Genomic DNA, 25,729 nt, shown 5'->3' with positions numbered 1-25,729 from the left:
GCTTAGAGAGCACACCGCCTTGTGTTCTCTAAAGCCAAAACTTGTGACGATGGCTTAAAATCTCACTTAAACCTTCTTTTGTACGTATCTTAGGGTGGTTAGAAGAAGGCCTTCCTGATCACATGCAAGAAGTTAACAGGTAGGAGAGGTTCGAATGCTTTGACATCAAGAACTTCAGACTACGTCTAAGTTCCATATGAAAGCTTCGATCTGGACATGCACAGTCAGTCCGTCTGTACTAAAGTCAGGTGACCGACCAGTTGACCAGTCAGACGAATCAAGGACAGCAAGGCTGTACCCTGAAGACCATAAGGCACTATTCTTTGCTGAAGGATGAGTGTCTGGACTGCCTGGGCGATTCAATCTAAGCAAACCTTGGGGGGTGGGGGGGTATCAACGCAACCCAACGTCGTCAGCGAATCAACTCCTGAGCAACTCCTGACTCGAGCTTCTGGTGCCAGGAGAAAGGAGCGAGGAGCAAAAAGGCGATTCAGTCCCGAAGGAAGAATGCCTGACAGTCCAACCTGGTCTCATGTTACACGATCATCGGGGGTGTATAAACGCAACCAACCGACTTTGTCAACAAGAAACTCAGGGCTACTATATGTCGCCTGATCTCGCACGAGTGTCTGACTCCGAGAAAACAGGTGAGACAAAAAGTAGATGGTGAGCGAGTTTCGAGATTCCACAGAACTCAAAGATCGTGAAGGGCTTTGTTGTTTGACAGAAGCAAATCTCTGAGCCCAAAGGCCGTCAACAACATATTTGCGTATTCTTAATAGTTGTGACTGCCAGCTTATCCCATTCTTCAGACGGAAATGGAAGACGGTAATCTTATTCCTGTCAACATCTCAATAGTCTGAACGTAGTCAGACTCAGAGCGGAGAGGTTATAGGTACCTTTCGAGTTAGAGTAGACCAACTCTCTCGGAAAAGGTCCTTGGAAAGTGAACTAGGAAGGACGTGACCTCTGTGAATCCAGGATCCTGAAGGCCAACATGGGGCGATCAGCGTCATTGTCGCTCCCTGTGACGTCATAAATCCTCTTATTACATTTCCTAAGCAATTGAAAAAGGGGAAAAAGAGACTAAACATCCATCCCCGTTCAATATCATAGGATGGCGTTTAATGGTACCGATCCCGGATCGAGAATAAGGGAGCAGAGAAGAAGAAGCCTCTTCGTCCTCAACATATCGAAGAGAAGAATGAAAGGGCGTCCCTAAAGTCTCCACAACTCTCAACATACTTCTAAAGAAAGATTCCACTCGGAAGTCAATAGTTGCTGCCGTCGATCAAGACGATTCATACTGACTTTTGCAATCCTGTAACGAACCTCTAGAGGATCGTTACATTCTACGCCTGTTGTTATAATAGGCTCTTTCTCGTAAACTCGAACAGGGACCGAGAGAAGATACTTCTTAAGATATGAGAGAGCTGTGGAATATCAGAGTTGATCTGGACCACTGGTTCCAAAAACTCGTTTCGAGGACTGGAGGAACGAACTCCCGAAGGGGTTGCCGTTTTACTTCTTTCAGATTAAGATCCAGGACATCTGAAACCCTATCCAGATGTTCGGCACCTTCTTTCTATCACCTCAGGTGATAGATGCACTGAGAGATGTTCAGAATCATTCCTAGATCTTGAATAATATTTCAGTTTCCCGGTAGGAAAAAACTGTGGAGGTCTGAATTGCAGTCTATTCGGGGAAACAAACTTCTTCAGGAAGGAAATGGTCCCCAGCAAGCTCATCCATTCCCTCCCCGAGTATGCTTACTTCCCTAATAAGGCTGCGCTTTGCCTAAGCAGGAGAGCATATAAAAGCGCAATGTTGCGGTAGACTCGTAGTTCTATACCGTGCGGTAACGAGCACCGAAAGGATTAAGAGATAACTCTGTTGAACATAGTAAGGCAAAACGAATGCAATGTTTATTCATTCACGTAAGAAATCCCCTCAATCTTAGGCTAAAGTCAGTGATTGTAGGACAGAGATACAGTTAGTCAGTCAATCCCGCAGGAGAGACGTAACCGCCAGCACAGAGATACGGTTAGTCAGTCAACCCCGCAGGAGAGAGAGACGTAACCTACCGCGCATGACAGCGCAACAATCTGTTACTGGCTCGGTTTGGACTGGAGGACGACACAGCAGCAGCCAGCAGCTTACGAACGTCGTCTCTTAACTTTATGTCTAGGTTGCCAGCTACCCTATTCTACGAAGAAATAGGTCCATTATTTTTTGAGCAGAAAGAGACTCTCAAGCTGGTATATTTAAGCGAAACAGAAAACGCTAAATATATAGATGTGTTTGTGTCGTCAGAACACTACCATACAACGGTAAAAGATAAATCGGAAACTCCTGGAAGGCTGCTGGGAGTAACGATTAAATGTCCTTAAAATAATACAATAGAGCTCTCGGTTGCCATCCGAAGAAAGTAACTAACAGCAAGCGTATATGACTCGAACCAACCAGTAGTAAAATAACGCAAGGCAAAATATGATATTATATTACAATAAAGTTTGTTCATACTTACCTGGCAGACATATATATAGCTGAATTCGGAAATACAGCTACATGCATATCTGACAGGCAAGTTTCATGAACAAAACTTAGAGAATCGAAGCAGACAGCTCAAGCTTCTTATGTTACTGGACATAAGCGGTCATTGACGTAGTCTACAAGTCTATTTCCTGTACGAGTCTGCGAATGATGAATGAGAGCTCTTCCGAATCTTGTCAATAAGAGCTTATCCGCTTATGCAATATAAAGTTAAAGATGTTTGCCAATGAGAACTAACCCATCTACGGGACAAAGAGATATTTTGTCAATGAGGGGATACCCACTTACTTGACAAAACGATAGTATATTGTCAATGGGGGAAAATCACTGAATTGACAAAACGTAATCCAGGAAGTCGAGCATATTTATTTTTTTCCCCGATTCCCCGTATCAAATCGTGTTATTGGCAAGTATGGAAAAGGAAGTCCTGTCTTGCGCTTTCCTGAAGAGCGTCCTCTTGATGAGTGCTTTTGCAAGAATCCTACCGAAAGTAGTCGAGCGTCATGACGTGTAGGACGTCGAGCTTTTACATAACTCGTAACTGCCTTATCACAAAGTCTTGACTGCGGTAGAGCAAACGAGATCTTCCCTTGAGCTTTCCTTAACTCCATCCACCTATGCGAAAAGCAATATTAATTGACAGAGACCTCTTGAATTCACAAAACCCGATGTCTTGCTGGGTTTCGAAGAAGAAGTTGTCTGTTCACTTTAAGCTTCCTCCGAAGCACTGCCTACTTCACATTCTTTGCAGGTGAGGTAGAAGGTATCACCAAAGGTAGAGGTAAAAATTCTTTAGGCCCAAATCTGAAACAAGAGCTTGAAGAGTTCAACAGAAACGTTCAGCCAGGCGACACACCTGGCGTGCGCTGGTGCACGCTCGGCGTCCACTGGCGCGCACTCGGCGTCCACTGGAGCGCGCTCGGCGTCCACTGGCGCGCGCTCGGCGTCCACTGGCGCGCGCTCGGCGTCCACTGGCGCGCGCCTGGCGTCCATCCGAGCGTCCCGTCCAAGTCGAGAGGGAACGCCTTCTTATTCTGATAGTAAAATAGCTTGGACGTCCGCTCTCAAAAGCTTCCTGCTACTATGACTTCTTTTATGTATTTCTCTGTGGAAAGACGGACACGAGTTCAGGCGACGTTCGCCTTCTTACTTCTCACTGAAACGCATAACGAGAGAGAGAGAGAGGACGTGAAGCGTCCTCTTCTATAAAGCTTCTATTTAGAGGGCGCGAGTCCTTCCGAAAGCTCCAACCCCTGCACGGGGAGGACGCTTCGGAGGACGAGAAGCATTCCTTCAGGATTCGTGCACGCGCACGCACTTTGGCAGTCTGGGGATTTTCATCAGAAACTGCCGAAGGCACGCCAGATCGGTGGGGGTTCCTTGTAACCCTCCTTAGGCTTAGGCTTTTCGACATGCTCCCTCCCCGGGTCCTGGGAGTCAAGCAGAGGTCCCGGCCTAGAGGCGAAACGAGGCCGATCTGACGCACCCTCCAATACACAAGGGGTATCACTGCACTTCTGCACTTCACTTTTGCTCTCTAAGGCAAGCACTTTCGATTCTAAGTTACGAATCGAAAGAGTATCAGAGAAAGGGCAATTCCTCTACAGACACTGTTTTAGGGCCCGAAGGCAACACTACAGGGTTAGGAGTAACAATTACAGAAGAGCACTCTTCACAGCAAATGAAGGAGAGCGGAGCACCTCTCGTAGACATATACATAGCCCGTAGGCCATAAAGCCCCATATACAGGGTTAGGCAAAATAAAGTCTACAGGAAGGTTAGCAGGTTCACTACCCTGACTTTTGTTACTGATTAATTGCGTACATACGAATCATACGTCTTCCTTACGGAATTAGACATGTTTACTGATTAATTGCGTACATACGAATCATACGTCTTCCTTACGGAATAGACAAAGTCCCACACTCCTTACATGACAAATCTCAACAAAGAAGCAAGACCCATACCCCTCGTACATACCAAGTGCGGATCTACCGAAGCTTTCGGTAGCCACACCCTATCTTTGCAGACAACCCCGTCTGAAACTAGCCTAACTAGATTCAGATATCTTATGCAAAAATGAATCAAATTCAAATCAATTTAAGATAGCGTATGCCTAGCCACAAATCCAAGTAAGTAAATCAAAAGACAATTAGGATACTTAGCGGCAATGAAGTTTCCAAAATTCTAAGACGGAGGTACTGAAAACAGGTGTTTTCAGCACCGGCGACAGAAAAATTATGAATAGAAAATGGGAATGGTTCCTGATACCCGCCTCCCAGCGGCGGGAATGGGTACTAACCACCTGGCCGACCACTGCGTGTGTCGGAAGTTTTTAAAATTCTGTCGAATTTCAGAAAATACAGCTATATATATATCTGACAGGTAAGTTTCATGAACAAACATGCAGTTTAATTACTCAGAAACCCTCATCAGAAAGAATCATCATCATTTGAAATACAGTACAGAAATATGAATGTATATTTTCAATAGCACAATTAATTGCCTAATACAGTTGCCTAATACAGTATCATATTAATGTAATTGTTATCATTACTGTACTACTCATTTTCTCTCTTTACCAGCCCATCAATCACATACCATATAGTACATACACACAATCACTGTATTTTATTTTTTCATAAATGAAAAGGTCTTACAAAAATAAAATTTTCAAATGAAGACAGGCAAATTCCCTGAAATATGATATTGTTAGTATACAATAAAGTTTTGTACATACTTACCTGGCAGATATATACTTAGCTTACGTCTCTGACGTCACGACAGAATTCAAAACTTGTGACACACGCGACAGGTACGTCAGGTGATCTACCTTACCCGCCGCTGGGTGGCGGGTGTAAGAACCAATCCCCCTTTCTTGTCAGATTTTCTCTTCCACCTGTCTCCTGAGGGGAGGCTGGGAGGGCCATCAATCGTATATATCTGCCAGGTAAGTATGTACAAAACTTTATTGTATACTAACAATATCATTTTTGTACATGAACTTTCCTGTCAGATATATACTTAGCTGATTGACACCCTTGGTGGAGGGAAAGAAACATTCAAGTACAAAGAAAGGGGAGACAACACATGTTATAGGATATAAAAAAACCTTGGTTCTTACCTGTTTTAGGCAGAAGACTTCATAGTTACTGTCTATTAGTCTGCGTTGCCTGAAGAGTTACAGCGAGGGCGTGACCTACAGCTGAAAAACTCTTTGGGTCTACCAATGGGAACTGACTCCGCTTACTTGGTAGAATCCAGTTAGGGTCTTGTCAAAGGGGATCCCCCACTCAAGCACAAAACAGATCACCTAACCAAAATACTAATTGTTAGTACTACGAATGAACGAGGTGCCTCCCTGCATCCTCTTTCATACAACCAAAAAACACAATACAAATACATAAAGGGAAAAAATCTAAAAAGGATATGCTTCAGCTCCCTGCCCCAGCACTGAATCCGCCAATACGTACGGGCCTAACCCAAAGCACCTCTCATACGTAATCCTTACGTCTCTCAGGTAGTGGTTGGCGAAGACCGAATCACACCTCCAAAAAGTCGCTTTCATGAGGTTCTGTAAAGACATATTCTTCTTGAAAGCCAAAGACGTCGCGATGGCCCTTACTTCATGCGCCTTGACTTTCAGAAGCTTATAATGGTCTTGGTTACATGGTGCGTGAGCTTCCTTTATTAGGTTCCTAATAAAGAATGCCAGAGCATTCTTTGACAAAGGCCTACTGGGGTCTCTTACAGAACACCAGAGGTTGTCCATGTTAGCCCTAAGTCTTCTCTTCCTCTGGAGATAAAACTTAAGGATCCTTATAGGGCAAAGAGTCCTTTCCTCTTCTACTCCGACCAGAGAGGATAAGCCTTTTATCTCAAAACTCCTGGGCCAAGGTGAGGAGGGATTTTCGTTCTAGGCCAGGAAAGAAGGGAGAAAGGAACAAATCGCGGAGTCTCCTTTGAATCCCACATTTCCCTCTAAGGCTTGTAACTCACTCACTCTCTTAGCCGAAGCCAAAGCCATGAGAAACAATGTCTTCATCGTAAGGTCTCTGAAAGAGGCTGATTGGGGTGGTTCGAATCTCGAGGACCTCAGGAACAGCAAGACCACGTCAAGGTTCCAGCTTGGAGTCAAACTAGAGACTTTCTTAGAAGTCTCAAAAGACTTTATCAAATCATGAAGATCTTTATCTTCCAAGATGTTCAATGCCCTGTGTCTGAACACAGAAGATAGCATGCTCCTGTGACCCTTTATGGTAGAGACCGCAAGACCGCATCTTTCCCTCAGGAAGAGTAGAAAGTCTGCTATTTGGGTCACAGAGGTACTGGAGGAGGAAAGTTTCTGATTCCTGCACCAGCGTCGAAAAACATCCCACTTCGACTGGTAGACCCTGGTGGTGGAAGGTCTATGTGCATTGGCAATAGCTCTTGCAGACTTTGCCGAAAAGCCCTTCGCTCTGACCAGACTCTTGATAGTCTGAATCCAGTCAGACTGAGAGCGGGGAGGTTCTTGTGATACCTGTCGAAGTGGGGCTGTTTGAGCAGATCGACTCTTAGTGGCAGGGATCTTGGAATGTCTACTAACCATTCCAGTACCTCTGTGAACCAGTCTTGGGCAGGCCAGAACAGAGCTATCAAGGTCATTCTTGCTCCCTCCGATGCTGCAAATTTCCTTAGAGTTTCCCCCAGAATCTTGAATGGAGGGAATGCATACAGGTCTAGGTTCTTCCAGTCCATCAGAAACGCATCTACCGTTACTGCTCTCGGGTCTGAGATCGGGGAGCAGTAAAGGTCTATCCTTGCGTTCTTGGAGGTCGCGAATAGATCCAAATGAGGTCTGCCCCACGTTCTCCACAGCTCCTGGCACACGTCCGAGTGCAGAGTCCACTCAGAGGGAGGAACTTGGTTTTTTCTGCTCAGAAGATCGGTTCTGACATTTCTCTCTCCCTGTACGAACCTGGTGAGGAGACTTATCTCTCTTTCCTCCGACCACAAAAGAAGCATTCTTGCTGTTTCGTACAGGGAGAATGAGTGAGTCCCCCCCTGCTTCCTGATGTAAGCCAGGGCTGTGGTGTTGTCTGAGTTGATCTGAACCGCTGCCTTCTGGACGAGGGGCTCGAAAGCTTTGAGGGCCAACCAAATCGCCATCAATTCCTTCTTGTTGATGTGCCAGGACACCTGTTCCCCCTCCCAGGTGCCTGACACTTCTCTTCAACCTAGAGTCGCTCCCCAACCCGTGTCCGACGCGTCTGCAAATAACACTAGGTTGGGGTTCTGCAGATGTAGGGAAATACCTTCCTCTAAGAGAAGAGGGTCTGCCCACCAGAGGAGATCCTCCTTTATCTCGTTCGAGATCTTGAAACGGAAATCTAGGTCCTGAGATCTGCAGTTCCAGCTTCGATTCAGAAAGAACTGAAGGGGTCTTAGGTGCAACCTTCCTAGAAAAACGAATTGCTCCAGTGAGGAGAGTGTCCCCAACAGACTCATCCACTCCCTCGCTGTGCATACATCTTTCTCTAGAAAGGCTGCGACCTTCTCTGAACAATGGGTTATCCTTTCTGGGGATGGATACGCACGAAAAACCTGAGAAACCATCCGAATCCCCAGATAGATCTGATCTTGGCTGGGGATTAACTGTGATTTCCCGAAGTTCACCAACAGTCCCAGAGAACTTGCTAGGGTCAACGTTTTGCGAGGGTCCTCCAGACATTTCTCCTTCGATTTGGCTCTGATCAGCCAATCGTCTAAGTAGAGGGAAACCCTCACTCCCTCCAGATGTAGCCACTGTGCTACATTTTTCATGAGCCCCGTGAACACTTGGGGGGCTGTCAAGAGGCCGAAGCACAAAGCCCTGAATTGGAAAACTTTTCCTTTCCACATGAACCTTAGGAACTTGCAAGAAGAAGGATGGATCGGCACGTGGAAGTAAGTCGTCTCCATGGCGAACCTCCTCTTCTTCACAAAGACGTTCAGGGCGCTTACGTCCAGAACCGGTCTCCATCCTCCCGAGGCTTTGGGAACAAGGAAGAGGCGGTTGTAAAAACCCGCGGAAAGAGGGTCCTTCACCAGCTCTATAGCTTCCTTCTCCAGCATAAGCTCTACTGCTAGAGCAAGGGCTTGGTTCATGTGAGGGTCTTTGTACTTGGTCACCAATTCCCTTGGTCTCGAAATGAAGGAAATGAGGTACCCTTTCCTGACGATTGAGAGGGACCAGTTGTCCGCCCCCTTCTGTGCCCAGACGTCTGAGAAGCTCAGCAGTCTGGCACCTACTGTAGTCTGGAGGACATGCATACTACTTTTTCGATCTAATAGATCGAGAGAAGGTCCTTCCTCTCTTAGGAGGTCTTGTTCCTCTGGAGGAGGAGGCACGGGAAGAAGGGCCTCCTCGAAAGGGCTCTTGTCTATTCGTTGCTTCTTTCTTGGTCTTAGGCTGGAAAGAAGCCTTTGGAATCCTCGCCGATTGGGCCAACATATCCTGCGTGGCCTTCGCTGATAGCGCACTGGAGATATCCTGGATAATCCTCTTTGGGAAGAGTTGTGGTGAGAGTTGAGCATACAACAGAGAGGCCCTCTGTGCATGCGACACTGCTTTGGTTAGAAAAGAGCAGTACACTGCCCTTTTCTTGACGACTCCGGCTCCAAAAAGCGAAGCTACCTCGCCAGATCCATCTCTCACTGCCTTATCCATACACGACAGGACGGAATGAAGATCTCTGGAGAAAGAGACTCCTGAGCTTGCGTCTTCTTCGCTAATACTTCTAGGGACCAGTCAAGGAAGTTAAATACTTCGAGGACCCGGAACATTCCCTTCAGAAGGTGGTCCAATGCACTCATTCCCCACTTCGTCTTTGCAGAATTAAGAGCCGAGCGACGTGAGGAATCCACCAACGAAGAGAAGTCCGAGTCCGCTGAAGAGGGAAGAACCAGGCCCAAAGGCTCCCCTGACTCATACCAAAATCCCATCTTTCCCGTCAACTTGGAAGGCGGAAAGAAAAAACAGTCTTCCCTTTCTCCTCCTTGGAGACCAGCCAATCGCCAAAGCTCTTAAGGGCCTTCTTCACTGATACTGTCGGCTTCATCTTGACATACGAAGACGTCTTGGTAGTCTTCGCCCTTGAAAACAAGGAGGGCGGAGAAGGAGGAGCAACAGCAGAAAGAGAATCTCCAAACTCTTGCAAGAGGAGGTCGGTCAGCCTCTTGTAAGAGGAAACCGAAGAATCCTTGGATAAATCTTCGTCAGTAGCACCTTGGTCCTCTTCAGAAGAATGATGTTTCGAAGAGCGGCTGCCTGGAGGGGAGCTCTTTCTAGGAGAGCGCCTACTAGGGGAGCGCCTACTAGAAGAGGCGCGCCTGTCATATCCTAAGTTCGTGTCGATGGGAGAGTGCCTGTTAGGAGAAGAGCGCCTGTCAGGCTCTTGGCGCCTGCCAGGCTCCTGGGGCCTGCCAGGCTCTTGGCGCCTGCCAGGCTCTTGACGCCTGCCACGGGGAGAAATGCTCTCCGATGAAGAGCACCTACCAGACGGGTAGCGCCTACAAGGCTCTGAGCGCCTGTCCAGTCGAGAGCGGCTACTTGGGGAAGAGCGCCTACTCGGTGAAAGGAACCTACTGGTTTCTTGGCGCCTACTCGCTTCTCTGTGTCTGTCAAGGGGAGAGAGTGTCTCTGGCGAAGAGCGAACTCCTGGAGAAAAACGTCTACCAGGCTCCAAGCGCCTGTCCAATGGAGAGCGGCTTCCAGGCGAAGAGCGCCTGTTCGGGGAGGCGCGCCTACTAAACTCCTGGTAAATGCTAGGATCCTGGCGTCTGTCAGGCTCTTGACACCTGCCAGGAGTAGAACGGATCCTCGGCGAATGGCGCCTGCTAGAAGCGAACCGATCATCCTGTTCCTCTTGTCTAAGTCTGGAAGAGCGGCTACCAGGAGAAGAGCGCCTGTCAGGCTCTTTGCGCCTGCCAGGCTCTTGTCGCCTGCTGGGGGGTGAGAAGCGCCTGCTCGGAGAGCAGTCTCTAAAGCTTTCTTGATTGAAGGAAGCGCGGCTGCGAGGCTCTTGAAACCTTCCTGCAGGAGGCGAGAAATCCAAACTGTCTTTCTTAGACTTCTTCACCGGGAGTGAGACGTCCTTCCGACGGTAGGAACTCCCTGCCAAGGAGTCAGCTGAGATCTGCGCCTGCAGACCCACCAAGATGCGAGCTGGCGATCTCTCGAACGCTTCAACTGGAGACGAGGGCCGAGGGAGGAAAAGAGAAGAGGGTTCTTGTGATCTCCTGGCTCTCTTGGGCTCTATCTCCGGCTCTTCAGAGAAGGATTCGGGGCTGGAGGGAAGGACGCAAGGCTCCTTCCAGGCTCTCTTGAGAGGGCAAGAGGCTTCCGAGGCGCTCCATCCGCGCTTAGGAGAGGGTGACAATGACGAAGAGAAACACTGGCGCAACACCTCCTTCTTGGCTCAATCCGAGGCAGCCTGGGAACGAGCAACAGGATCTGCCGAGGGGACGCCTGACCGGTGGGGGTTCTCCCTAACCTTCCTGCGGCTGTTGACTTTCCTCCTCCACTGGGTCTGGGAGTCTGGAAGAGGTCTAGGCCTGGAAGCGTTAGTGAGCCGGTCAGACGCACCCTCCACTGCACTAGGGGCACTGCACTGTTCACTGGCACTATCACTCTTACCTTCAAAAGAGCGTATTTTGCTCTCCATGCTCCTAATCGTGGCTCTCATGGAAGCCACCTCCGAACGCGAATCTTCAGGTTCGATGCTGGGAGCAGGGGCTGAAACTGGAGAAGGTACTAAATCTACGGCAGGGTTCTCTACATCAAGGTCGCTAATTCGCGATCTACTAGAGCTCCTAGAAGAAGCTTTACGGACCCTAGCCTTCTCTAACTTCCTTAAGTAGGAAGAAAGAGACTTCCATCCATCTTCATCCAACCTTTCACACTCTTTACACAGGTTATTGGAAGAACATTCATTCCCTCTACAACCCATACATACACTATGAGGATCTACAGATGCTTTAGGAAGCCTCACCTTGCATTCACTCACAGAGCATACTCGAAAAACAGAAGATTTCTTAATATCAGAATCAGCCATTATAAGAAAAATCCAAAGAAAATCCAAAAAACAATCCAAAGTAGCGTATGCCAAGCCAACGGACAAAGGGTACTTCACCAAAAAGTCAATCCAAATAATCCTCGGCAACGAGAATAAATCCAACTATTGTGAGGACTTAACAACAGGTGTTGTCAAGCCGGGCGACAGAGAAAATCTGACAAGAAAGGGGGATTGGTTCTTACACCCGCCACCCAGTGGCGGGTAGGGTAGATCACCTGACCTACCTGTCGCGTGTGCCGCGAGTTTTGAATTCTGTCGTGACGTCAGAGACGTAAGCTAAGTATATATCTGACAGGAAAGTTCATGTACAAAAACAAGTTTTCTTGTAACTTTTAAAATAGTGATTCAGTCACAATTTAGTAACTTCACAAGGAAGATTTTGTAGATAATGTGTAACATACCAATCAAAGACATAAGAACACACATAAAAAAATAGTTCTGAAGAACTTAGTCACTTACTTGTAAACTAAAAGCTATTAAAATATATACATTTCCACCCATAGTTCCAGTGGCCAAGTAACGACCATCATCACTCAATGCTAGACTTCCTAGTGACCCTGCCAGCTGCTGTGACTTCTCTTGTGCATATGTCTGACCACACCACTTGGCAACTATAGCTGGATTCTTTGTTCCAACAATAGGGTTGCTTATTGTGAACAACTTACTTTTTGTGGGATCGCCCTCTACCACACCATATCTAGAAGTAGATTTTGAAAAACAAAAATTGTAATACATAACATATTCTGATACCTCAAGCTAGTGGTTCATTTCTTCACACAATTGGTAAAAAATCAGAAATTAGGAATATGTAGTATTCTCATAAGAGTTAAAAATGATCATATGCAATGGTTCATCAGATAACAATATAACATACCAGTAATTCCACTCCTACACTCTCTAGGACATACCTGACAGATAAACATACCTTGCTCTGAAACATTTGTACTTTACACCATTTGTCTGTAGAGCTACTTGTATGAATTTCTTCCCCTCTCGGACATTCCACACACAACACTCCCTGGTTGGCTTACAAACTGACACAATCTGAAAATCAAAAGCCACACAAAATACAATACTACTGTACTATACAAACCACCTTCATCATTCTCATTTAGCAATTTTTTTCAGATTTCCAACTATGGTGTTACATGTAAATTGTGTTCTCTTCACTGTACTTTGTCTTGTGCCTCTGCTGTCAGAATTCCAATTTGGTCTTGGTCTTCATCTCTGATCTTAATAAACGATTCTTCATATCTGATCTTAATACATAATTACCTTGGCTTTCCTTCTAGTCTTTGTATGCCTACTTCCACATCTACTTTTCCTTCTAAATGCTCCTTACCTGTTCTCATCCCATGTCTAAACTATTTCAATCTTTGAGATCTATTTTCCAGTCTCTGGGAGCCACTGACTTTGAAATTCAAGCTTCCAAAGAGTATGGTGTTCATTTGAAAGAGGGTCTCCTGAGGTAGCCGGACATCTGAGTCGCTGCTCTGTGAGGAAGATCTCTTGCTCATAAGAGATACTGGACAGACTGACAGACTCCAGACATGAAGAGATAAAGACCCTACCAATTGGTGGTACCTCTCCACATAAGGATGGCGGAGAAGGTTGTACTAAGGAGGAATCTCTCTTGGAACTACTGAGAGAAGAGACAGAAGACCTGGGAACTACTCTGCTTAGGGCCACAAAGGAGCTACTAGGGTCATCCTGAGATTCTTGGAACATACTACTCTATTCAGGACATGATAGGTCAGGCAGAACGGAGGAAAGGCATAAACTTCCAGGTTGTCCCAAGTATGCGAAAGGGAGTCCTCCACCCCAGCGGATGGATCTGGGACCACCGAACAATAGACCCCTAGCTTTCTGTTGAACCATGTAGCAAAGAGGTCTAATATGGGTCTTCCCCAAGTAGACAGAGAGATGATAGGGTAACCCCAGGGGATGTCCTATGACAAGATGCTCTATGCAGACACATGCTAAGTACTCTACTATCAACTTGTGCACTGTCAAAGGAATTTGACCCGTAGACAGAGATGTTCTTGTTCAGTATGCTACTCAACATGGGAGATGTCCTATGATGAAAGCTACCAATCTCAACTCTTGAAGAATGGGAAAATCATCCTCTTGTAGAGGTCATGAATCACAAGAACATGCTCTGGGGTATTGAGGAGCAGGTCTGATAAAGATAGGTTCGAACTATAATTAATTCACAACACCCATGCATCTGGTGTCCAGCCCCATCCTTTATGATGCTCCTGATTGGCTGTTGATCAGCCAGTCACAGGGGAAAGTTGCAAACTGGTCAGTGTCTCTCAAAACATCATATAATGAACATCTCCGCTCTGACCTCTCCTGACAGACATGTCATTCAAAAGTTATAACTTTCATTACGTACACCTCAGTTTAATCCAAAGAAAAGTAGTGTTTCCCAATTTCATCACTTAAACATCAAGGCAATGATTTAAGAATTTTAATGACATGAATTATGTACTTCAGTGATTTTAATATAAAATATATTCTCTCATTCCTTAAATGACAACACAGTGCATCATGATTTATTGTCTTGTGTTTCATAGAGTATCGTAGCTTAAATGTCATGGATGACAATCCTACCAAAAAATTATAGGTAGGGCTATCAATATGAAAATAACAACCAATAGATTAAGAATCTCTCTCTCTCTCTCTCTCTCTCTCTCTCTCTCTCTCTCTCTCTCTCTCCTTTACTCTCTCTCTCTCTCTCTCTTTCATCTTCATGAAGTCACATCCTGGTCACACGATCAGTTGATGATGTCATCATCATGATAGAAGTACATAGTCTTATGGGGGGAAAAAGAAACATACGACGTCATTATTGTCACTATCATTATCACTACCACCCTCACTCATATTCTATAGTGGAAATCTCTACATGAAAAAAATAATTACTTAGAGAGATATTGATACCTTATGGAGGATATGCATTCATCGCATTGGTTTTTCTTTCACTACAATCTTTTCTCCTTTTCTCATATATCCCTATCACTATTCCTTTTTATTATATATTACGATTTTTTTCATGTAGTAGAGATTTCCACTCTGTATAGGATATGAGAGAGGGTGATAGTGATGATAGTGATGATAATGACACCTTATTTTTCTTTTTCCTCCCATAAGACTATGTTGTAAGATGACTTTGAAATTATATTAAATTTAGTTTACGATTACAGTTTAAGATATATTTGGTGTTTGAACCATTAAAATACTGCCCGTAGGTAAAGAAATAGATAAAAAAAATGTAGGAAAGAAGTGAGACCAGTCATCACATTCATTCTACTTTCATACCTTCATCTTAGACTAGATATTAACTGACCCACCAGGGGTACTTGTTAAGCAGCCACCACCGGACCCAAGGAAAAAGTGTCCAAGGATCTATGGGCAACATCTTTTAAATAACAGAAAGTGAAAGTTGTTTGACTTAGCCAAACAAGCTTTCAAAATCCTCTCCACTGACATATTTTTCTTCAATGCTAAAGAAGAGCTAAGGCCCCTGATGTCGTGAGCTCTAGTTCTCCCAAGGTTATTTGACACTCCAACCTCTGTCAAATATGCATTCCTGATCGTTTCTCTCAGCCAAAACAATATTATATTCTTGGACACTTCTTTCTTGACTGTCCTGTACTCACAAAAAGCCTTTGGCATCCCGGTCTGAGATGTCAAGTTCTTTTTGAGCAAGCTTGTAGTACCCTGACAGGAAATAACATTTCTTCAGGGTCATCCACAAATTCTCCCAAAGGTATCAAAAAGGAGACAAATCTGTCATCTACTACTGATGGATTATGAGTTTTGGCTCTGAATTCTGGAATAAATTTGAAGACCATAGACTTCCATTCTCTGGAATGCTTCACCACATACGACAGACCATATACCTCCCCTACCCTTTTGATCGAGGCCAGACCCAAGAAGAAGACTGCTTTCAGGGTCAAATTTCTATCCATGGCCTGTCGCATTGCCTCATACAAGGGTTTTGTCAGGCTAGTCAGTACCATTAAATCCCAATCGGATCGGAAGCTTTTAGTTCCTTCGGGGAACAGGGCTGCTTAAAACTCTTCATTAACATAGCCATTTCCAATAAGAGTAAATGTCTATGCCTTTCATTCACAGAACCAAAGCTAGCGCAGGCCTGGACCCCTTTATGGCAGACACACAGATGTTTTTCTGATCTGAGATATATCAGAAAATCTGCTAACTGTTGAATAATGGTTCTGAGTGGAGTAAGACTCCCACTATGACATCAGTCACAGTAGACAGCCCATTTTCCCTGGTACATAGCTGTCGATGAGCTTCTGATATATCCTGCCATCTGCAATGCTGCCTTCTGAGAAAAGCCTCTCGCTCGCTTGAGGTACTTGACAGTCTCCACCCGTGAAGTGATAAGGACTACACTGACTGATGGTACCGCTCTATGTGTGAGTGACACAGTAGGTAGTTCCAAGGAGGCAGTTCTCTCGGAACATCTATTAGGAGTTCCAACAGGTCTGGAAACCATCTGCCTTCGGTCACAATGGGGCTACCAGGGTCATCTTGGGATTCTGAGACTGCATCACCTTGTTCAGAACCTGATGGATCAGACAAAATGGAGGAAATGCGTATACGTCCAGATTGTTCCATGGGTGTTGTAGAGCATCTTCTGCTACTGCTGCTGTTTCTGGGACTACTGAACAATATATCTCCAACTTTTTGTTGTACTTCATTGAGAACAGGTTTATGATTGACCTTTTCCACAAGATGAATATTCTGTCTACCACTTCCTAATGTAAGGACCACTCTATTCCCAGAATCTGGTCCCTGCAGCTCAATTTGTCAGCTATTACATTCCTTTTCCCTGGAATATACCGTATATACTCGAGTAACGTGCGATCTCGCATATCATGCGACCCCAAAATTTTCACCAATAAACAGTGGTTTTGTCATGTATCTCATGTATCATGCGAGTTCCTTTTCCGAGGTCAGTTCATAAGGTTGGTGGTTTAGCGTGCTAATGGCCGAGTCGTTCAGATGTGTGCTGCTGCTAGTGAAGTTACGGTAATTTTCTTACTAATCTCGAGAATTGAATAGAAGATCTCAAGATTAAAAAAGAATACCAAGATAATAAAATAATTGTAAAAATAACACGCCTTGGAGTCCTATATCATTCTCTCTCTCTCTCTCTCTCTCTCTCTCTCTCTCTCTCTCTCTCTCTCTCTCTCTCTCTCTCTCTCTCTCCTCAGAAATAAATACTGTAATTTGAGTCTTTCACCAACGGGTATCAGTAAATGTGTAGACATTGTGTGCGTGTTTAAAAATAGTGTAGTACACACACATTCCGATGTTTCGGTTTTTTGGAATTTTTCAATTTCGGAAATGTGAGGTCAGATGCATAATCAAACAAACATCACTACTGCAGAAAAAAATATTTTTCCCTTTATGTTTTTCATCATTGTTATTTATTAATTACTGTTTATTTAAATAAATATTAATATAATACTGTTACATGAATGTGAGATAATTAAGATCACCTATAATAAAATAGTGGGACAATTAATATCATATGTTCACTAATAGCTATTATTTTCAAAACAAACATTCCGTAAAACACAAAAAATATATGTACATAACAATCAAAATCTAATGTTTTGCAGTTCAACTTGTGAATTTCAACAATAAGTATGACTATATAATATATTTCACCATATCGACTCTTGCAGTTGAAGTCGTAAAATTTTGAGGATGGTCCAGGAAAAGGATTTGTACTTTGTGATTACGTATCGCTACAACACCATGCGGTATTTTCATACCATACATTGATGACGCATCGCTACGACACACTGGTATTTTTCATACCACCATAACATTAAAGTTAAAATGATCATATTATATTATTGTTTACACGAAGAAATAATTATATAAAGAAAATTATCGAGTAATTTTTTGCCGTCAGCAGTCAGAAAATCACGAACATGGTAACGTTCAAACCTAGTGTCATCCACGGCATATGTCTATAATAGAACAGAAGCAGAGGGCAGTAATTGGATAACAGATCTCCATGGCTACCAACCAGCCAATCAGGTGTTAGTTATACTACTCTGTGAATTTCTTAGAATGAACGTTTACACGTAACACACGGGAAGCTAACGATGATGTGTGTGCTTTGCATACAGTACATAGTTTTCGTTTTTATTAGTGTATTTTACTGATTACGTGAATACTCTCTCTCTCTCTTCTCTCTCTCTCTCTCGTCCTCTCTCTCCAATTTCTCTCTCTCTCTCTCTCTCTCTCTCTTCTCTCTCTCTCTCTCAGGAAAGATACAGTCAATTCAATTTATCAGTATCTTCCTGATAGACAGAATAAATATTTAGGACTCCAAAGCTTGGCATATGTCAATTATTTTATTATACTTGGGATTTTTGGTTAATCTTGGGATTTTCCATGGTCAACTCTTGGGATTAGTAAGAAAAATGCGATTATTTGAGTAGCGCACACCCAAATGAATCGGGGTAAGCCTAGCACGCCAAACAATAGTATTTTGGGCTGTTTTGGTCCACCCACGTGTTTGATCGCATATCTGCCAAATTTATAACAACAACAGAGATAAAACCATTTCTCCCATTACAGATATGAAATATTATCTTTTCCGTTGCGCAGAATTCTAAAATTACGTAGGTTCACGATTGATAGTTTTTTTATGCAATAACAAGAACGGAGTCAGATATTCTATCAACAGGGCATCTCATTTTGGTGCTGTTGCGAATATTTCAACCAGTTCCACGTGCGTTTAAATCCATACTGACTGTACAGTCTGGAGGCATTTCTCCCTTCTACACATATCTTGGATTTCTTAATATCGTAGGTATGAATAAATTGTGAACAAGGAAATATGAAATAAAGCATAACAGTAAGTTTGACGAGTGAGAAAATAAACAATCGTATACAGACAGACTCTCTCTCTCTCTCTCTCTCTCTCTCTCTCTCTCTCTCTCTCTCTCTCTCTCTCTCTCTCTCTCTCTCTGAGAAAATAATAGATAGGAAACAATGACTGAATATTGCTTGAATGCGATATGACAAAGTTTTGGCCTGACTGAAGAGTGGAGTGACTTTGACACCGACTTACAAGTTATTCCTGGTCATCTCACAGCCATAGATAGACATCAACTTCACAGCCGAGAAAGGGCAATCGTATACGAAATAAATAGGTATGGAAAATGCGAAATGCGGGCCTATGTTGTCCCATAAAAGAGAGAGAGAGAGAGAGAGAGAGAGAGGCCGAATAGGAAGGAGATTAAAGTACCTGGGAAGGAAAAACCCTTATAAAAATTTATAATTATTGCCTCGGGGTTTGTCTCAAGGACATTCAAAGGTCTGTCACACACGGGCAGTTGTTGTTTTTGTAAAATTAGCATTAGGGCAGATCTTTAAAAGCCACGCCAGAGAGCTCGCCACGGTGACAAGGACTATACCTTCCATATGAATTGACGATGTCCTATACGAAGATGCAGGAGATGAGGATGAAATGATCAAAGATCTGGAAGATGACGGAATATGATGACTGCCTTGATGGCAAAGAATTCAGAGCAGTATTTGATGATACGGACACGGAGAGCGACTTTGGAGGATTTTAGTTTATTAATTTTATGCAATTTTTTTTACTTTAATAAATTTTCACTTACCTGCGTATTCTAAAAGGAAATAATAGTTCAAGTAACAAATGTTTCTTTTACTGAGTAAACAAAAAGTAAAAAATCCTTCGGTGTTGTGCCTTAACTGATTTGGAAATTATAGATGGTTAGTCTAGAACAGTTAAACATGTTGTATAAACCAAAATAATGTAAATGGCGCACGATCGCTCTTTTGTATTTTAAAATACAATAGTAATATGAGAATGCATACAATATTATTGGATATAGTGAAGTACAAGTAAAACATAACTTTTTAAAAGATCTACTGTTTTCCTCCGGTAGTAACTATCGCGATCTGCCGATTTGGGAAAGCATAGACGGTACGCTAATTTTATACCGCGTGTATGATGCGACCCCTTTAAAATTAGCTTCAAAATTAGGTTTCAAAAGTCGCATAATTAAATAGCGAGTATATACGGTATCTGGACCTGATGTCTACTAAGTTCTCTACAGCCCACTGATGAAGTTGAACTGTCATCAGGTGAAACTGACAAGATACCAGGCCTCCTTGCTTGTTTACATACGCTACTACTGTGGTGTTGTCTGACATCAATACTACTAAGTGCTCCTTCACTCTCTCCAGCAAGTTCATATGGAGTTTCCTGTCCTTGTGATTTCACTTCCCCGAAATCATCAGTTCCTCCATGTGAGCGTCCCAACCCTCAAGTGACACATCTGAGAACAGCAGATCTGGAGAGAGTTGCTGAAGGGGAACTCCTACTATCAGATTGCTCTCTTGCAACCACCACAGTAGATCTTTCCTCAGCTCTGTCGACAGGGGAATGTGCTCGTATGGGTGACCTACAGTTGGTGACCAAAACTCTTTCATCCTCCATTGTAAGGACCAACGATGGAGTCTTTCCACTGCTTTGTTGGTTGTGTTTCCTTTCCTAGGAAGGCATTCACTACTTGTTTGCACTTCTCTACCCTCTGGTCTGAAGGGAAAGGTTTGGTCTTTACTGTGTCTATAATCATACCTAAGTACACCAACCTCTGAATGGGGTCCAAACTCGACTTCTCCTGATTTATCACAATGCCTAAGCTGTGACAAAACTTGAGAAGGATATGTTTGTCCTGAAGTCATTTTTCTCGGGACTTTGCTATCACCAGCCAGTCATCCAGGTGTCTTATTAACCTGATCCCCTGAGCATGCACCCATGTCGACACAAGAGTGAATACTCTTTTGTAAATACTTGAGGAGACGTTGTCAATCCGAAACACAGAGCTCTGAATTGGAAAACCTTCTCTGCAAGACTGAAGCGGAGAAACTTCCTGGAAGACTGATGGATTGGGATCTAGAAGTATGCATCCTTCAAGTCTATTGCTAGCATAAAATCCTTGTCCCTGAATGCTGCTAGAACTGTCCTTGGGGTCTCCATTTTGAATCTCGTTTTCCTTATGAACAGATTCAATGTCGACAGATCTATAACTGTCCTCCAATCTCCATTGGCCTTGGAGACAAGGAAAATATGGCTGTAAAAATCCGCTTGAAGGGGGTGTTACTTGCTCTACAGGTCCCTTCGCCATCATCTTCACTTCTTGCAGAATAAGGAATTTCTGAGACCCATGAGTGTAAGAGAGGTGTGGTAATGGTTGTTCTGCCAGGGGTGGCATAAAGTTGAATGGGATCAGATACCCGATTCTGAGCACATCCACTACCCACTGCTCTGCTCCGAATCTCTGCCACACCTTCCAATGATTTGCCAGGCATCCCCCCACTGGTGTGACTGAGAGGTGAGAGGTGCCCAGTCTATCGTCTTGAACCTCTCCCTCTGCCTCTAATACCCCTTCCTCTATTGGGTCTATTGTGAAAGGGCCAATGAGATAATATTATCTTCTTCCTTGGAGAAGAGGGTCTTGCAGACCTAGGGGAGGGATTATGTCTTACTGGTCTCTTTTGTGGTATTTGTTGTTGTTGTCTTACTTCCCTAGAATTAGAATGACTTCCAGATGCTTTATTAACTGCCTGTTGGACTAATCTATCATTAGTATCCATCCTTCTTCTCTCAATTGCAGCTTCTAGCATACCTTTTGGTAACAGCAATTACAAATCTAAGATGTCCCCATTCCGAATTGCTAATAGGGAATCCAAATCTATAGTACGGCTTAATCAAGCCAATGTTGCATCTCTCCTCAACAGGATATTAGCCCATATATTGGCACTCAAGTTTGTCGTCTAGTATGAAATTGCTTTCGAACACAATTGAAGCAATCTGATAAACATAGTCTCATCTACTAATCTCCTGGTTGACTTTGAGGATGTAACGTTAGCTACTGCTGTTGACCAAAGGCCTAGCCAAGAAGCCGTCTGAAAGACAGAAGAAGCTGTTGACTCCAATGTAGCAGCTTCTTGACAATTCATTGAGGGGCATTCCATCTTCACCTGATCCAAGGTTAATCCAGGTTTTAATCTCACCACATCTGGATTGATTTGTCTCGCTAGCAGTAGAAGAACTGGTGTTGCATAATATTTCCTGTCTCAGTAATGGAGGGGGAAGGAACTTGAATGATCTATTTGATCTTAAGAATAATCTCTTCCAGAGATCCATGCATTAACATGTTGTAACACTCTGCATGACTTGAGCATGGTAATTCATACAACACCTTAGTATCCTTATTAAGTACCAATAGAGCTTCAATCCCCGTATGAGCTATGCTGGAAGGGGTTTCAGACCTCCTTGAGAGGTTATTGAATTGATGAATCAAGTCAATCACCTCTGCATAAGAAGCCAGAAACTCCTGATTCTCCCCTTCATCTGCTTCCAAAACATTCTGTTTGGCTGCAGACGAAGTTAGCTCACTCCTATCAGCTGACAAAGGTCCATGTGAGTCCTGGCCATCTAGCCGTTGTTGGCTCGATCTTAAATAGCCACCATGAGAACATGAATGCCTAATCTCTCCATGCTCCTCAACCTAGAGTGAGAACCCTGTCTATTCCTCCAGGATGACAGTTCCCGTGAAGTAGAATGTACATCCTCCCTGCTTCTACTATTATTCCCAACGGCCGTTGGGCTATCATTTCCTATGGCCATTGGGGAACTTGACCTTGATCTTCTAGTATTGAAACGAGCCGCCACTTCCATTGGTGTATCCAGAGGGGTTACAAACTCTGTATTATTTGACCTTTTAATGGGAGCTTTATCATCCTTCCTTCTTATTTCAAAAGGTCTTACAGGAGAAACTGGTACATGTTCTCCATTCTTTGAAGATTGATGTCTACTCAATGTTGATTCTTTAACCAACAGTGGTTTATCCACAAATGGCTTTCCCATCAAAGTTGGCATCATCGTCCCAGCCGATTCCATTCCAGTGTCCATCGAACCTTTCAGCCGTGCTGATGTATCTATATGACGGCCGTCATTGTCATTACCTGTATCAGCCACTGCCTTCTTTACTTGGTTTTTGACAGGGATGTGACAGTCCTGGCTTGAAGATGAAGAAGAATTTAATCTTCTCCTCTTTGCCCAAGGATCAGCCACGAAGTCCCTTATCCTCCAAAGCTTGACTGGTGCATGCAGTGATGTCATTGAGTCTTGCGACGATATCAAACTAGAAGAAGACGAAGAAGACGATGATTTACATCTTTTTCATTTGTCTTTCTTATTTATCTTCTCTTCCAAAGCTTGTAACTTTTTCATAAATGCATGTGTTACCGAGTCTGAAAGTGTATGTGCATCCAGAGGCAATGAGGGTGTGAGAGTGGAAGTAGGCTGTGACGTCATGGTGGCCACCATGTCGGTTTCGGTTTGTGACGTCACTGATGGCGTGGGTTGTGACGTCACCACGTTTGATGGAAGACATTGCGTGGCTACTGCTGGTATCCCTGCGTGGGCTGCAAAATTGCTTCCCAAATTCTGAGTCATTGGAAAGATCGGTGCCACTGCCATTGCCATGTTTCTCCCCATAAACTGCAGGCCAGGTGGAGGAAGGGCATTCATAATCGGAAAACCCGGAGGGAAGCGTGACGTCATATAGGACAACAACCCCTCCATGGTTGGCATGCCTGATAGGCCTAAAACCGACCACACTCCTTCCATCCTCTGCACATCGGGGGCTGAAACATGGGACAAAGATAGAGATGCTCTCCCTTCCTGCCAGGAAGGAAGGAGCGTAATTATGTACAAAACTTCCCAAAACCCCTCTTGATGTTTCCAATAACGAATCATTAGACGAAACTAACGGGGTGTGGGAAACATCAAATCCAGGTGAAAAAACATATGGAACACTATGATGTATACCCAATACAAAAGAATGTGAAGACGTTTGGTCATCCAAAAATGGCGGCATCTCCTTTCTTTTGTACTGACTCTTTTCATAAAACTTATTCCATTGTTCCATCAACCAACCACGACAAATTGAACAAGGATTAGTAATAGTACACACATTCACCTTGCACCTACTACATGTTGGGTGAGTACCCGTAGACACCAACGTTAAGAATCTTGAACAAGGAAACCCACTCATTCCAGGGCATTTCCTTTGTCTCTGCGAGATCTCGAAGAAAGTTTCGTTGGTGAAGCAAAATTCTCCATGATCTCACAACTTACTCAAACCTACCAGATCTCACACATACACACACACTGAGAGCACCCAGAGAAAGGTAACGAAGAAAGATATGATGAAAAAACGGGCAAACTAAACCAGCTTCAATGAGACAGAGAGTTATGTCCTCTCTTAAAGGCGGTACAAAAGTAACTGGTAGGTCACGGGATGCCCAGGCCATTGTGGGAACTACCAATACCCAGTGACCAGGTACAGATGCCAATGGTCCCTGGATCACACAAGTTTTTTATTAATTTTACCGGATTTCCAGCTGGCACTAGAATATTTATCCTAATGTTAAGACCGAAGATTTGTTTCGTATATGAACAAGTATTTTTTTAGGAATGTTGCAACAATGCGACTATCTGCTTAACGTTGGTAGTTGTGGGCCCTATCCCCGCGATCACCGGGGACCCATTGTAAACTTCGCATGTCACCACATAGATGGGGTTCCGAGCCCCGAAAGGAACATGCTGCCGACAGAACGGACTGATTTCCAAACTCCCACCATAGCACCAACGTGGAATACCATTAAGTGAAGTGATAATGTGTAATTGGAGAGAGAAGATACAGGTAATGACCGACTTACGACCTATGCAACTTACGTCTGATCGACTTTACGACTATTATTTTCACCCTTTTCGGCAGAACGTGCATACGAACGTACGATACTTTTTCCTGCGGCATCCGTGCATCTCTCGGGTCCCGCGCTCACTCAGTGTTGCCTGTAGCTCCGTACTGAACGCATCTCTCGCTCTGCTGTGTTCATTTTTCAATAACTTTGTGTTAATTTTGATCATTTTTGAAATGTCTGCCAAGAGGAAACTGTGTTTATCTACTCCTCAACATGCCAAGAAGGAAAGGAAGGCCATTGACTTGGACACAAAAATGACAGTGATTAAGCAGTTCGAAGAAGGGAAGAAAGTGAATGTGATCGCACGTGATATGAAGTTATCTCATTCTACTGTGTCCACGATTCTTAAGGATAAAGAAAGGATTCGTGATGCTGTGAAAGGTTCTGCACCCATGCGATCGACAGTGATTACGAAACAACACACTGGCCCCATCCATGAAATGGAAAAATTATTGCATGTTTGGATGGAAGATCAAATCCAAACCAAAAAAGGACACCGTTAAGCCTTTTTACTGTGCAGATGAAGGCTAGAAGTCTGTTTCAGACTTTGAAGGAACGTGCTGGAGTAGAGTATAAGCAAGAATTTTTGGCAAGCGTTGGCTGGTTCAAGAGGTTCAAAAAACGATTCCAGCTGCATAGTGTTCGAGTGACTGGAGAAGCAGCGAGTGCGGATGAGGAAGGAGCTAGCAAGTTTGTCAACAGTCTCGATGAAATGATTACGGATGAGGAATATCTTCCAGAACAAATATTTAATGTTGATGAAACAGGTTTGTTCTGGAAACGAATGCCAGAACGCACTTACATCCATAAGGAAGCCAGTAGGCATGCCAGGATTTAAAGCTTTTAAGGATAGGCTGACTCTACTGCTTGGTGGGAATGTCGCGGGGTTCAAGCTGAAACCCTTTTTAATTTATCATTCAGAAAACCCACGAGCGTTCAAGAATGTAAGCAAGTACACTTTGCCTGTCTACTTTCGCTCTAACCGTAAGGCATGGATGACGCAGACACTTTTTGAAGACTGGTTTGTCAACTGTTTCATTCCTCAAGTGCGTGAATACTGCCTAGAGAAAAGAATTCCTTTCAATATTTTACTACTGCTCGATAATGCGCCTGGACATCCACCTCACTTAGCTGATCTGAATCCTGATGTGAAAGTGGTTTTTTTGCCACCAACACCACTCCAATTCTTCAACCTATGGACCAAGGTT

At 43.9% G+C, this 25,729-nt stretch overlaps 1 protein-coding gene across 1 annotated transcript in view; it reads right to left on the bottom strand.

Annotated features, from left to right (window-relative positions):
• Positions 1-25,729, bottom strand: part of LOC135196301 (prolactin regulatory element-binding protein-like) — a gene marked incomplete in the record, with an annotated part of 80,092 nt that overhangs the window by 19,516 nt on the left and 34,847 nt on the right. The window contains 2 exon segments of the mRNA XM_064223008.1: positions 12,111-12,348; positions 12,577-12,695. Coding sequence (XP_064079078.1) covers positions 12,111-12,348; positions 12,577-12,695 — 357 coding nt within the window.

This window comes from Macrobrachium nipponense, chromosome 17 (assembly GCF_015104395.2).
Source record: "Macrobrachium nipponense isolate FS-2020 chromosome 17, ASM1510439v2, whole genome shotgun sequence".
NCBI lineage: Eukaryota > Metazoa > Arthropoda > Malacostraca > Decapoda > Palaemonidae > Macrobrachium > Macrobrachium nipponense.
This window is presented reverse-complemented; position numbering and strand designations above follow the sequence as displayed.